The sequence below is a fragment of the Clavelina lepadiformis genome, chromosome 3 (genome assembly GCF_947623445.1).
Source record: "Clavelina lepadiformis chromosome 3, kaClaLepa1.1, whole genome shotgun sequence".
NCBI lineage: Eukaryota > Metazoa > Chordata > Ascidiacea > Aplousobranchia > Clavelinidae > Clavelina > Clavelina lepadiformis.
Window position 1 is genome coordinate 6,827,581 of NC_135242.1, and position 14,600 is coordinate 6,842,180.

Consider the following 14,600-nt stretch of genomic DNA (forward strand, 5'->3'; position numbering starts at 1 on the left):
CGCTACTCTCAGTAATACCCTAATTGAATTAATTAAATGGGCTTCTAGCCTACAGATATATTGCAAAATATGTTAGGAAAACTTAAAAACCACTGCACATTTTGTACTTCGACATCAATAAGATATATAACTTCATCAATCTGACAAATAATTTTGTGCAATTGCATTCATTGATCTTCTATTCTCGTTGAAGCGGCCTATGGACACACTAAATCGAAGTTCAACACGCAAAGAACGCTTTATAACAACAGGTTAGATTTAACCTTGATTAGATGCCTTGCTATAGGACATTTACTGTTTAGAGGTTTATAAAATAGCCTGCATCAAAGTTAGCACTTTTATTTTTTGTTCTTGAAAGATCGTTGAATCTCAAAAAACCCAACGAAAATTGGACTTTATATGCATCAATTTTTACGTTATGCACCACATGGCCTACATCCAGTGGTGGAATTAAAATATTTTAACATCCAAATCTCTCACTAGCAGCATGCCATATTGACCCGGGCCCGATATAACCTAGGTCCTTGTTAACAACCGGTTCGCGGAGGTCATTAAAGTTCAAAGAACCGGTTCGCACGAACCGGCCGAATCCCACCACTGCCTACACCCACCCTGTCTATGCAAAAACGTTCATTTAATTAAGCGATGAAGTGTTACCCTTTTTTCAATTGACTTCAATGTACTTGTGATAAAAAGTTGCTTTTAAAACTGTACCATAGTTTATGAGTGTTGCAAACAGTAACTGTTATATTCTGCTTTTGCCCCTCGAAAGTAAAATAAACATTCAAGTAGCCTATTCACTTACTAGACAGTGTAAAATCTGAACTAAAATTTCTATGAATGTTTTAAATCAGAAAAAGATTTGATCACAATTTCACACGCGCAAAATCTAGTGTTAAATCATCATTATTTTACTTTTCGTCAATTGCGCGGTGGGGACGAAAAAAATAAAGCTAGTTGTTGTAAACATACATTGAAGAACGAAAAATACTGACGGTGACGGAAAAGCTTAAAACGTGCACGAAAATATAATGGTCATGAGAACTTGCATGATCAGTAAATCCATATGACAGAAATCATAAAACTTCCACAGAACTACATAAATATTTCAGATGCTAGATTAAATAACTGATTAAGTAACATAAATTGAACAGCAACACTTATGTTATTCGGATTCCGGGTGTAAAGTTGGCAGCTTTTTCGTTTTAATTTATAATGGCACTAACCACCGTAGTGTGACGCAGTTATCACCAAATTAACTGCGTTTTTTTAAAGGAACAGTTTGTTATAAAATACATTTTACTAGTTTCCCAAGAAATTCCTCATACAAACTTTTAACATCGTCCATTCAATATCGTCTTCTAAGGAATGTCTTTTTTGTGGTTTAACGACTTCATAATTTTGTACAATGCGACATAGAAGGTATATACTGTTCTAACTTATGTGAATCTTACTGAATTTTAATAAAATTATAACATGCAAATATTGCACAACCTGTAGTGATCAGGTTAACAAGCAAAGTTGCAATTAAAATGCGACAAGTGGGTGAAAGTTTTGCGTAAATATTAAAACGAGTATTTTTGAATATATGAAGAAAAATAACACCAATATAATACACTTCACTTATGTATAGTTTCAAGATATATGCTAACATTATAAAACATGTAAAATGTACTAATGCATTCAGTGAGATGACCGTGGATTGCCATAAATCAACACTTGGAGTGATCCAGTTCATAAACTTAATGCAAAAGTAAATGTTATTAATGTTTTCTAAGCATTAATTCATTTTAAAATTCAAATTGACATCATTGTACATCACAGTTTAATGGCTGGATTTGCATCTTTAACTTTCCAGTATCTAATATCCTTAGTTTGAATTATATATCCAAATAAGAATAATCCATAACCCACAACTGAGACAGAAAAATATAAAATCAACAAACCAAATGGTGCTACTGATCCAGACAAACCAAACATAAGTGACAAACCCAGTCCTTCCATTATGCATACCAGGGCACCTGCCTGCTTTTTCGTTTTTGAAAATGTGGAACAATATGCACTTGGAACTTGAGTTTTAACCACCCCATAGCATGTAGCAAACAAAGCTGTGATTAAAAAGAATATCGCAGCATCCTCAGATCTGGGTTTCCACACTAGCAGTGTGATGCAAATAGTAACTTCAAGTGCCATAGTTAGACCAAATAACAGTTTTGTGCCCAAAAGACGAAGCATTTGTGCAGATAAGAAACTCGAGACTGTCAGGGTGCTTGAATATAAGATCATTGTATGGCCGACATATTCTATTCCTGAAAAGGGTACAGTTCTTAATCTTTCGTGAATAATAAAATAGTATACATGTATATTAGAAAAACTACCTGTATACAAATATTTAGTGTTAAAACTGAACTAATAAATATTCACATTTTATAAAATCCTTACCAAGTGAACACGATACCCATGCTTCATTGAATGTTGCTCGTGAAAATGCCTTTAAAATCCCTGTGTTTAAAGTGTGAATAACAAAAAGCAATGCTACTTTGTCAGTTAAAAGCAGTGCTAACGTTGATTTTACTAATGAAAAATTGGATTCACTGAAATTAGCAGATCCATCGCTAAAAGTATCACTTTCTTTGTAAGATATTATTTTGTCCAATGAAGTTGTTTTTGTATCTGATGTATTAGGGGCCTGAACTCTATTTGCATTCTCATCAGATCCGGTGGATAACATTTGAGTGTTTTCTTCTGCAGGATTCTTGCCATTGCTGTTTTCTGTGTTGCTTCCTTTTTTATCATCAATATCAGAGAGCAGCAGATAAAGAAAAGAAGCAAGTAGACTAAGAAATAGATAAACAGATAATAGAACATACAATGTAGAAGTGGAAATTGTAGGTCTATCACTGACCTCATTTGAGTTATCATGGGTATAATGAAAACCACAGTGTTTCTGAAGCATGTTACTGGCATTGTTGAAGTTAGATAACGAGTCATTTCTCATTGACAATGTAACATTGTATGTATTTCCTACTGGTGAAACAGAGTTATTGGACAGTCTGTTAAATATTACAGACATTATTACCGCCCCTGAGCAAGATCCCAAGTTGACAAACGAGTAAATAATGCTAAAAAAATGTTTTGTATATTTATCTTCTTTTTGGTTTCTTGCACATGCATACGTAGCAGATAGACGATTGATGTACACCACTGCAGTTGACCAAAGCAACCCAGCGCCAAATCCATTAATGATAGCAGCAGGTAAAAGTGTATATGGCTTGGGATAAAAATTTGCTAAAAAAGTAAAGAATTGATTTTGTATACCCTGAAGATAAATATTTAAAAATAAATTGGTTAAATATACACTTAGATATTTTATAGAGATGTTATACAGAATACATTATTATTTAACAATGCTAAAGCAATCTGCACTTGAGCAATCTATTTGTACTTATTGATAAAGAGCATACCAGCTATATATATGGAGTAGCATAGTGCAGCAAGTGACAAAGTTTTCCTGCATTCCAGTCTGGTGATGATTAGAGGAGGGAGAAACAATGATGTTAGAAGATACGAAATGTAGAGCAGGGCTAATGCAGTCGTTCCAGTGCTGTGGTTTAAACTACTCTGAAGACCTGTTAGTAATTATACTATTGACCATTTGGCTGCCATAAAATGAGCACATACAAATTATGATAAATATATATCACTGATAATATTATATGTATTACATAATTAACACATATAAGTTAAGTAATTCATAAGAAGTAGTGGTACTATTACTGAAATACTACACTTTACGAACACAAAATCTGTTTCAGTTAATTAATTAAGTGCAGATCCAATAATTCTAGATAACTGACTTTCAAAGTATATGACTTTTATCATTATTGATTGACACTTAACCGTCATTAACCTTTAAGGAATGTTCTCATTATTGCTGCTTTGCTACTAAGACCTTACCCATGACTTCATAGAATTTTTAACATGCAAATAACTAATGCTTAGGATCTCAAACAGACAAAAAACGCTGGCCTGTCATAAAAAAGTCAAAAACTTTAAGTATTTGTTAAGGGTCAAGGACATAATTAACAAGAACAATGGTAACAACATTGCCTGTTATGTCATTGAAAACAAGAAAGCACTTTGTGTCATAGCAACAAATGTGTGTTCTGTGCTAAATGTTACAAGTGGCATATGACTGATGTATACACTGAGTTAACCATGACAGGTTTTTAAACAATTAAAACAATTTAAATGAATAAAAACAAGCAAACTTCAGTTATCAAATTTGGTTATTAGCATGAGGAAGTTACTGTGCTGACTAGTACAGTTTCATTTTTGCAACTAATTAACAATCAAAACACATATTGATAGTTAATGGACAGAAAAAAGATGGATCTTAACCTATACCAGTGGTTCTCAACTTTTTGTGGTTTGTGGCCTCCTTACAGTGACTCTCAACATCAGTGGCCCTCAGCGCATCAATAAAAAATGTAGATTGTTGATTGCAAAACACTTTTTACTTTACTAATGTGTGTCCAGTAGACTGCGCTGCTAAATTTGCACAGGAAGCACAAACACATGAGAAACTTGTGTCCCCCTTCATCTCGTCTTTTCCTACTACAGTACTACACTATAGCTCACTAGTGGGCATCTGCTCGTGTTCCCCAAGGCTCCCGGCTGAGAAATCCTGGCGTATATAGTTGTTTTCTTTCTTGTGTTTTCACATCCTGATGAAACTATGTAAAAAGTTAAAAACCGAAACATCTTTTTTGCAACTCCTTGTTTTGAAAGCTAAAATTTCACCTGATACTTTGAAAAACATCTTTATTGCATTCAAAAAAAATTGGGCCAATATCAAATTCTAGCCCTGAACGAGATAACCTTCAACAGAAATATCAGAAATATGAAATTTTTAATTCTATGACCAGCAAAATGGTTCTTTGGCTCCTCTTCAATCACTGCACACAAACATATCTATGATACAGAGAGTTGTACATGAGGATTATTCATCTGTACATCAGCTTTAATTGCAAATGACATGACAAAATAATTTTCACCCATAATAGTTAGCAGAAAACAAATGAATATTTGTATGGTTACCAAAATGATTCTGGATCCAATTTTGGCTCTGAATGTAATAAAGATTGAGAACCCGTGGTTTAAACAATGCAAGGTTGACAAAAACTGAGCAGCAAACTGAGACAACCAGAGTGAGTGGTATTATGTTACAATTCATTAGCCTATATGGTAAGGGTATGGTTTGTAGTTTGTAAACTAAAATGTTTTGGTTTTTCCTGTAGTTTGTTCATTTGTTTTGATATGGTCTTTTGTAACTTTTTGCTTGCTGTACTACTATTGACAACAATCATGTAAATAAATCTTTGTGGCTAATAATACAGAAAAACTCATCTCAGTCGCCGCATATTATTTGGTCCTAGCTGAGATGTTATTGTTTTCTGTATTATCAAGTTTGGCTGAGTTGTTTTTGTCTAACTTGACTAATTGCCCAATTCGTCACCATTTTTGCTACTTCTCAGTGAAATAATTCGCCTAAGTTAGTCAGACATCTAAAAATTTAGCCAGTTAGATTACATCGCAAAGTTTTATTCTGCCTCGCTTTATTTTTCTACACTAAAATTGCTTTACCTAGCTGTGTACAATAGTGAGTGATGTAAAATTAATATTTTGTGCATCACAATGTGCATTTACGAACACATTATTGTTATATTAATGATGTTAATTATTAATGTTATTAATTATTAATGTTATATATACCCATCCATTTAATGACCCTAATTATGCAATAAAAGCAAAAAAAATTACTTTTTATGCCAGCTACTAGTGAAAAGCCTATTTTAAATAAAGGTGCGGCCTGCCGGTTTTACCTGGTTATTTTCATCTGGCCCGCCTTTAATAAAGGTTGCACACCCCTGGTATAAATAAACACTACATTATTGTTCAGAAATCCAAAACCTGCTTTCTTTTTGTATTTCTCAAAGGTTCAGCTTTCAATGAAATAGAGGATACTCCAGTTTGTGTAGGCCTGTTCATATCAATGTGTTGATTGCCTAAGTTGCAATTTCGCCCATGTTGCAATTTTTTTATTGTGAGTCTGTGACAAAAACATGGATCACAAGTGAAGATCAAAACTTAAAAGTTAAAGAAACCTACGATGTTAACAAGAGAACCATAGTGCGTTTACCTTCCATGCCTCAAAATATGTGTGAAGATCTATATTAACTTCTATAAATAACATACTTGCAGAGGTTATTAATGCGGCAGATGCAGCGTTTATCGGTCTTAACTTATGTTATTTTGACTTAATTTACGTGCTGCATTAATTATCTAACTCTATTGTTGCGTGCGGTTAGAATTCTCTAACCTCTTGTCAGCCGAAAGTTCTTATTATATTATAACAGATACAGTTTACCAGAAAAGGTTTTTATTGTAGGTGCTGTACACTTTCTCAATATTACGCATAACCAAAAACATAGTAATGCCACTGCTAATAAGATGTCTATTGAATTGCAATCACCATGACTACCGTAGTACGGTCGTACAACTCTCTGTATCTCTCCGTCTGACGATTTCTCGCGTAGAAGTTCGAGCTTATAAAACGTGGAGCGATGTGAGCGGAAATATTCGACAAAAAAAAGCACGAACATTTCAAAACGTGTGAGCGAGAAAAACAATGCGTTGGCAATGGAGGTTGCATTCAGTTAAAACTGGAGCGTTTTGAAACGACCTGATAACGTACTAAAAGGAGTTTTCACACGAAGTTATTCAGAGCAAGTTTTCAAATATCCAACGATAATTGCAATGTTATCAAAAAACAAAACTCCAATCAATAACTGGAAAACTCTTTTCCAAGAATGATGTAATGGTATTAAAAATGCCACCCAGGCCGCTACATACTTATAATTCATTTAGTTGACATGAAAGTTAATTTTTTACTAAAAATATGGTAGCAGACTAGTATGTAAAAAATATGATTATGTTCTGTACATAAACTTACCTTCTAAAGCACCAAAACTGGTTTGCATTAAATATAATGCCAAACATAATATAGCGACTGAGCGCTTGCATCGTGATAAGTCATCAGCCATGTTGCTGACGTGGTAAATAGATCAAGATGAAATATAAATTTGGCTATCAGTTTCCTAAATTGATTGATTGATTGATCCTAAATTGATGTCTTCAACACACATTAATTATAGCATCACTAAAACGTGCATGCATTTATTCAGTTCATACGCTTTTTCAGTATACAGTATATATTATATAATACATGATCAATACAAAAGTGTGTTACACCCCAGGACTCAAACTTAATTCATTTCTGGAACTCGTTTGAGCTACGAAGCCTTACTTCTCAAGAAAGCACCACTTTACCCTAAGATACATTGTAAAGTGAAAATTCCATGAAAATAACAATGTTAACTCCAATGACCCCATATATCAGGCCAGAAAAACTCAAATAAATGATTTATTTTATGACCAGAATAAAAAATACAGTACAGCAATACAATACATTGAACCTTGGAAATGCTGAAAATATTAAGAAGAAAACTTAGAAAACTAGGCCTATCTTTGCAACTTTTGCAGCAGAGATACAAATACTGTACATCAGTTAAAAATATTGTGCATGTGCTGTAAAACGTCGATTACAATAGAATTTTGAAAAAATTGACACATTGGCAAATATCCTTAAAAATTATTCAGCTTTCAGGTTATTCCCCTTGAGGGGCATTTGAGTTTTGAGATTTCATGTTTTTTCACCACAAAACTGATGAAGGAAAATATCAGTTCATGTACAAAAAACTAGTACTGATATTGAATCACTTTTTAAATGAATTTCAAACCGTTAATAAATATGTAAAAATGAGCGGAGATATTTATATGGCTGTCACTATTTCATTGTAAAATCTGTATGTTCGCAGCTATCTATCATAGTGTTTCATAAACCTAACTTAAATGCTACAACACATTTGTTACATGTTTAAAACATCTGTCAAATAATAAACATTGAAGGTAATAACACTGACAGTTGTTTAACTATTTTTATGACTGACTTTGTTTGTAATACGGTATTGGAAGGTAAGCAGTATCTACAAAGACTAAATTACTAAACTACTAAATTACTAATTAATGTGTTTCATGCTAAAATTTTCTTTTGTGTAATCATCCGATGCATTACACTCCTTATGTATATATACATGGATTGATCCAGTTGGAAAGCAAGGCCGGTTTTGAAGAGAAATTGTACATGCAAAGATGCAAACTTTGACATGACAGCGTGCATTGAAGCCTCAATTTAATTATTTATTATAAATTGACTTTTGCTTGTTTGTTTATTGTAAACCGTCATGAATATAAAAATATCAGCATGCATGTTGATGAATCTCGTACGTGCAGCTGCTACACCTTCTACTATAGTGCACTTAAGGTAGATAGAGTTACCAACCAGAGGTACGACACAGTGTTCCAAGAGCTGCTAAACGTGTAACTTTTCTTACAAGCCATACCAAAATGGTACCATACCAAAATTGTACCATACCGTAAATGATACGATTATTAATTATCTTACCATACCATCCTTGTTGAAACCAAGCCAAAAATTGTAAATGTTTAATAACAAAACTCACATTTCTAGTTTACTGCTCAAGAGTACAAAAATGCAACAAATAGGGAATAAGAGCACTGAAGTAAATATCTCAAGTAGCAGAGATAGACAGGAGTGCGCTCATTTTTAAGCGTTGCTTTTTCAGGAGCGATCTCGAAATTTCAAATCAATTAATTCTATTCGTTACAACGACCATTAGACTGTTTACTGGCGCGGGTAATTTGCTCCATGTTGCCGTTATTTTTATAATTTAACCAATTCATAATTTGAAAGTGAAATATTAAACTAATGAACAAGGACATCTACAATTCTAGAAGGTTCTTAGTGCTCTACTCGTCTATTACTCTGTAATAATAAAGGAATATTATAATATACAAATCGAATATAATACGGAATTCTTATTTTCAGACGTCTGCATTACGAAACATGACGCCAATGATAGATAACATTGCATACCGATAACTTTCTGTGTTCTGTTTTAAGTCGTGACATAAACATCGCGCCTGCCTATCTTGCGTGAGTTATGCACAGCTGTTCAATGCATTCATTCTACTAAGATCAACCCTATAACATGGACATCTTTATGCTGTTGCTGTGCCAATGTTTTGTCTAAATGTAATTGTTCAAATAAACTTCAATATAATCAGTATATACAGTTGTCATTTCTATGTTACCATTGCTGAAGTCTATTGGAATAAGTTCAGTGTTGAAATAGACAATTTTATTGTCATCTTCACATGGTAACAAGGACTTTGGTCCTATAATATAGCAGTGGAAAACAAGTCATTATGATACAGATCACTGCTAATAAAAGCTAGTCATCCGACAACAAGCCGTCAAGGTGAACAATTAAATCTGTAGATGAGAAAAGCAGACTACGACCTCATGAGACTTGTGATAATATTGTAATAATAACCAAAGGTAATGTACAGATTGTGTAAGATTTACAATTCTCGTAATTATGTGTCGTTTTAGCAAAGAGTAACACGAGACACAATCACTTCCTGTACCATTGTTGTGACGTAATATTTGTGCCTTTCTCGCATGCGTTCAGTTTGCCAAAAATAAGTTTGTTAGCGTATGCCAGTAAGAAGTAACAAGTTTGGGAATAATCAGCAATCAGCAATTTAATACAGTTGAATATAGCTAAGCCAAAATGCTAATACATTAACTGTTGAATGAAATGCTGTTGATGTGCCAATGTTCTGTCAATTTGTAATCATATAAAGAAGAAACAATATAATCAGTTTATACAATCAACCAATTTGTGCAAACTACTGAACAGTACAACTTAAGATAAGCTCAGTGTTAAGTCAGACAACTTTGCTTGTCGGCTTCACAAGACAATCAGCTTTTAGCTGAACAATCGAGTCTAGGATTGACAAAGCTAGACAACGACCTTGAGGCTCATTATATCGAAGACAATAAACATTCAGACAATCAAAGATTGTATTGGAGTGACTGGTACAGTCAAGTTCAGCAACAATAACCAATCATTCCATTACAGACTCATATATCATCACCCGCAATAAACATTTCAACAAGTACTTATTGTAGTGAAGTGGTTCAACCACTCAAGTTCAGGTGCCATATACCCATTTTCCATTACAAATCATTTGTGGCAGGTGTGAGTGTGACCAAAACAAAACTCTTTCACATCAGACTCCATAAAATTTTTCCAAACATATACAAAAATAATGTTAAAAGAATTTGTTTGGTTATAGTTCTTTGTTTGACTGCAGCATGTAAGCTCCCGTGCTTATGCAGATATTATGAAGACGTTATCCCAACTTTCCATTTCAATTTGCTTCAATACTCAATATGCTAAAGTTTAATATCTCAACTGTGCTAGCAATCGTTTTCTGCGGATTATATGACGTCACGATAGTAGATAGGTTTTGAACTACACCCATAATTTGATAACTTTTTATAATCAATTGAATCAGAAGCGTCGACAGGTTCATTTTGAAACTATGGTATGAACAGCCCAGATTTTAACTTTGCTTCATTATTTTGTAAACACAATTTAACAAAAACAAAAAATAATCTTGCAGCGGAATAGTATATCGCACTCAAACACTCTGCTACAGCAAAGAGAAAACATTGTCCAACACTTCAAAGATTCAAAATTGGCTTACCCAAACAAATGTTAACTTACTCCACAAGGTGAGCAGTTGGTAACAAGACTTCACAAAAAATGAACAGATGGTTCTGGTGTTATGTACTGTTTCAAAAAAGTAGTTCAGTATACTTTGCTGGTACTTGGCACCGGTACTTTATGTACAGCAGATTCTGTTGCAAGTCCAATTTTTGCCTTTAACTAAAAGTAGAACTACCCATGAACCGAACTAATTAAGTAAGTAGCCAATGTAAAAGAAGTCTACTTCGTTACTGATCACCACTGCTGCCCACCTTTGCAAAAGCGTTTCTGTTTGCTGAACAATTTGCTGAATGAGCAAAAATGATTTTGAAAAGAAAAATCAATAAATCGACTTTTACCGTTTTTGTTGCAGGGGTTTCCCCTTAATTGTAACCGGTTTATCAGTAGCACCAAAACTACAAAAATTGGAGCAGTATTCGTTTTCGAAAACTAATAAATACAGTTTCAAGAGTATTCGTATTGGAATACGTTGTAAAACTTTAAAAAATTCATATTCGAATACATTCACAAAGTATTTTCAATTTTTCTTCATCTGCCTTTTATTTTCACCACATTGGTTGACACCAAACTGAAAAACTGAATCAAGCGTATAAAAATGCAGACATTAATTTCATTAATGGTATGACATCACATATAGACTACTACTGCACCTTTGGATTTATGCCGTGCAAGAAAGGAAACAGAACAATTCCAGGCTCTTCGCCAGGAGCCCAGGACATCGTCACTTGCATTCAGTGATTTGTGCTTTTAAAAAGTCCATTGTAATAGAAATAGTTATGGCGATTGTAATAGTGAATTGTAATAACTAATAAGTTATATAATTGGCATTTTAATAAGCGATTGTGTGTTCTCCAGTTGGATGAAATGTAATACAGTATTTAGAAAGATGTTTATCCTTGGTTAATGATGTTATTCAAATATTAAATTCCTAAACCGACATATTTGACACAGCATAGGAGTGTTTTCAAGTAGCGTCACATTTTAGAGTGTATGAAGATAGATGGTTTTTGTGATAAAGAACCTTGGTGACGTAGAATATGTTGCATTTTAATTATTATTGTAAAAATACTATCTATACGTAGCATGATGCTAGTAACATATCTTTCGCTGATTGGGTCACATAGCGATATAAAAATTTAAGCTTGGTTCAAACCGCTCTCTTTTTCCTTTCTGACTTATTCATCGTTCACTTCAAGTGATAGCCCTATTCGGATGAGAAATGGATATGAAATTGTTTCTGATGTGACCACGACTATATTTTGGAAAATATAACAATTTAGACTTTATGAATGTTGTGCTGACTTAAAGAAAAAATCAGAGATAGCATATGCAACGGAGTCAAAGATAAAATGGTCAAGAAGTTCTAAAAGAAAGTCTAAGCTTTTGGCTTAAAAGATACTTGTCATGCGCATGCTGGATGCTTACTGCCAATGTCTAGAGTTTGGAAGTTACAAATTTGGTGGCGACATCAAGCTAGCAAACATCCAATAGTGAAATGCAATTGAAAAAAAATATATATATATGAAGACAAACGTATAGTGCAGTAAAATATATGAAAGTACTTGGTGCTGGAGTGCAAATTTACAAAGTGCATAATTACAAAAACAAAACCAAAAAAAAACATTGTTACATATAGTGTCATGCAAGTGTGATGATGAAGAAAAATAACTTTTTAATTTTTTATAAAAAATTGTTTTATTTTCTGCAAGTTTCAAATCATTTGGCAGAGAATTCCAAATTTATTTTCTCATAACTTATATGGAATAGTTTGTTGGGTTAAGGATTTATTGTAGAAGGGAAGGTAAAAATTGTTTTGATTTCTTAGCGAATTAGCATATCTCAATGAATTTATTTGAAAAAATCTGAAAATATTGGAGGAAGCAATTGATGCTTGGCTTTGAACATGGTGGTGCATATTTCACTTTCAAATAAGCTATTTATAGATAGAAAATTGCAGTCCTTCAAGGCATTTCAATAAACCTTGGTTTTAAAGTCGAATCTGGCTAATTGCATTCTGGATAATCGCATAATCCGTTTTATCGCATAAAGACCGCAACTCTCAAACCGTGGTCTATCATTTGTAAAGATAATACTTGGGTTTATCACATATCGGTTTATTGCATAATCCGCTTAATTGAATAAAAGTGAAGGTGATTTATTCGATTATTCAAAAGCTTTTAAAAGATGAATTTGAAAACAACATGCACTGGGAGCGCACACGCAATGCGACGACTTGTAGTCGCTTTGTTACAAAACAATCAAACAGACGATGCTGAATTTAAGCATTAGCACGTGGCCGTCAATAGGCCGACAACTAACATTCGTACTGTTTTAGTTGCATTTAAGCCTTGCGTAAAGAAAGCGTTAAAATGTTGCGTTAAGATAACGCCATAAAATGTGAAGAAGTTTTACAAAACAAACAAGTTGAAAATGACGACATCAACGAAGAAAGCTCTGCTGACGCAATCGCTGCGACTACACCAAAAAATAAAGAAGTTCTACATGCACTTGATACAATTCGTTGACGACTACAGTTTGAAGGGCGGACATGGCCAAATTTGTTCCTTTAGAAACACAAATGCAAGAAAACATACAAAAAAATTAAACTAACAACAATTGCGCAGTATTATTCTTGATTAAGCAATATATGTTGGAGTGTTTTGCGTGTTTTAATAAATGGATGATCGCAATACACAATAAACGTTAGTGTTTTGCGTGTTGACGTTTTTAAACGTGTCCAGCTTCGCACGTCAAGTAAGACAATTGTAAGTAAGTGGTCTTTGCACTTTCGCATAAACGCATAATTCGTTTAATCGCATAAAAAGGCTTGACAAATTGACTATTTAACCAAATTCGACTGTAACCAAATATCAGCTTGGCATACTGTACTTGTTGCATATTTTCTGGTTATGCGACAATCCAAACTCAACAATCGAAACCAACAATTCTAAATCTCTAGCCTAGCCCTATCTACCTCTAACCCTCTAGTCTACCATTTCTACTACCCGCAGAAAAGAATTTTTTTACATTGTCATGTTACAGTGATTACCACAAATTGTTATCAAGTATAAGCTTACTCTTATACAATTTTATTTTAGATGGGGCGAGTCATTGTGTAAACGTAAAGTGATTCATAATACCCCAGTATTAAAACCCCATCTCCTAAACCATCATTGCAAACTAAAAGACTATATGTACATCTTTTGTTCATCACTGTCACCATGGGAATGCTACAGTAGGCTACAGACTCTATTGTAAAGTTTACCATTCCGTCAAGACACGGTTGGCGTTGGAGCGGCTCTATGGGACTACGTCAAGATTGTCCTTGATGTCTCACTCGCCTTTAACTTTCATCTTTCACAGTTCAAAAAAACATGAGAGTGTAATGTCGTACGAATTACAGTACGCAGGTCGCGGGGCAAGACGATTTTTCACGGGGACTTCTGCTATAGCTGTCGAAACGACACTGAACCCAACATAATTAATTCTCAACAAAACAATGCATAATTGTGTCTTACATTGAATGTACAAATAAATGAAGGCAACGAAGATAACTTTGGCGGGGAACAATCTCGTCGCTAAAATTTTACACCTATAAAATAACCTATAAAATATTTTGCAAATATAGAGAAGAGAACGGCCAAAATTATTCCAGCATGGAAGGTGCAATAGCAAATACGGTATAAAGGGAGTGCAGCTGGTCACTTTAGAATTTTAGTTAGTTCGATTATATATACTTAAAACTTGCAGCAGTTTAGTTATAGTTGTGGCATGTCCATCTACAAGATAATAGCTTATGCATTTTTAGAAAGATTC

The 14,600-nt window shown here is 33.8% G+C and overlaps 1 protein-coding gene across 1 annotated transcript; it reads right to left on the bottom strand.

Moving 5' to 3' along the window:
• Window positions 1–1,439: 1,439 nt before the first annotated feature.
• On the bottom strand, window positions 1,440–7,519 carry LOC143450281 (protein unc-93 homolog A-like). Its single transcript, XM_076950761.1, has 4 exons — window positions 7,016–7,519; window positions 3,465–3,629; window positions 2,443–3,288; window positions 1,440–2,309 (listed from the first exon to the last, which is right to left on the bottom strand). The coding sequence occupies exons 1-4, from the start codon at window positions 7,104–7,106 to the stop codon at window positions 1,819–1,821; spliced, it is 1,593 nt and encodes a 530-aa protein (XP_076806876.1). The 5' UTR covers window positions 7,107–7,519; the 3' UTR covers window positions 1,440–1,818.
• Window positions 7,520–14,600: the final 7,081 nt, after the last annotated feature.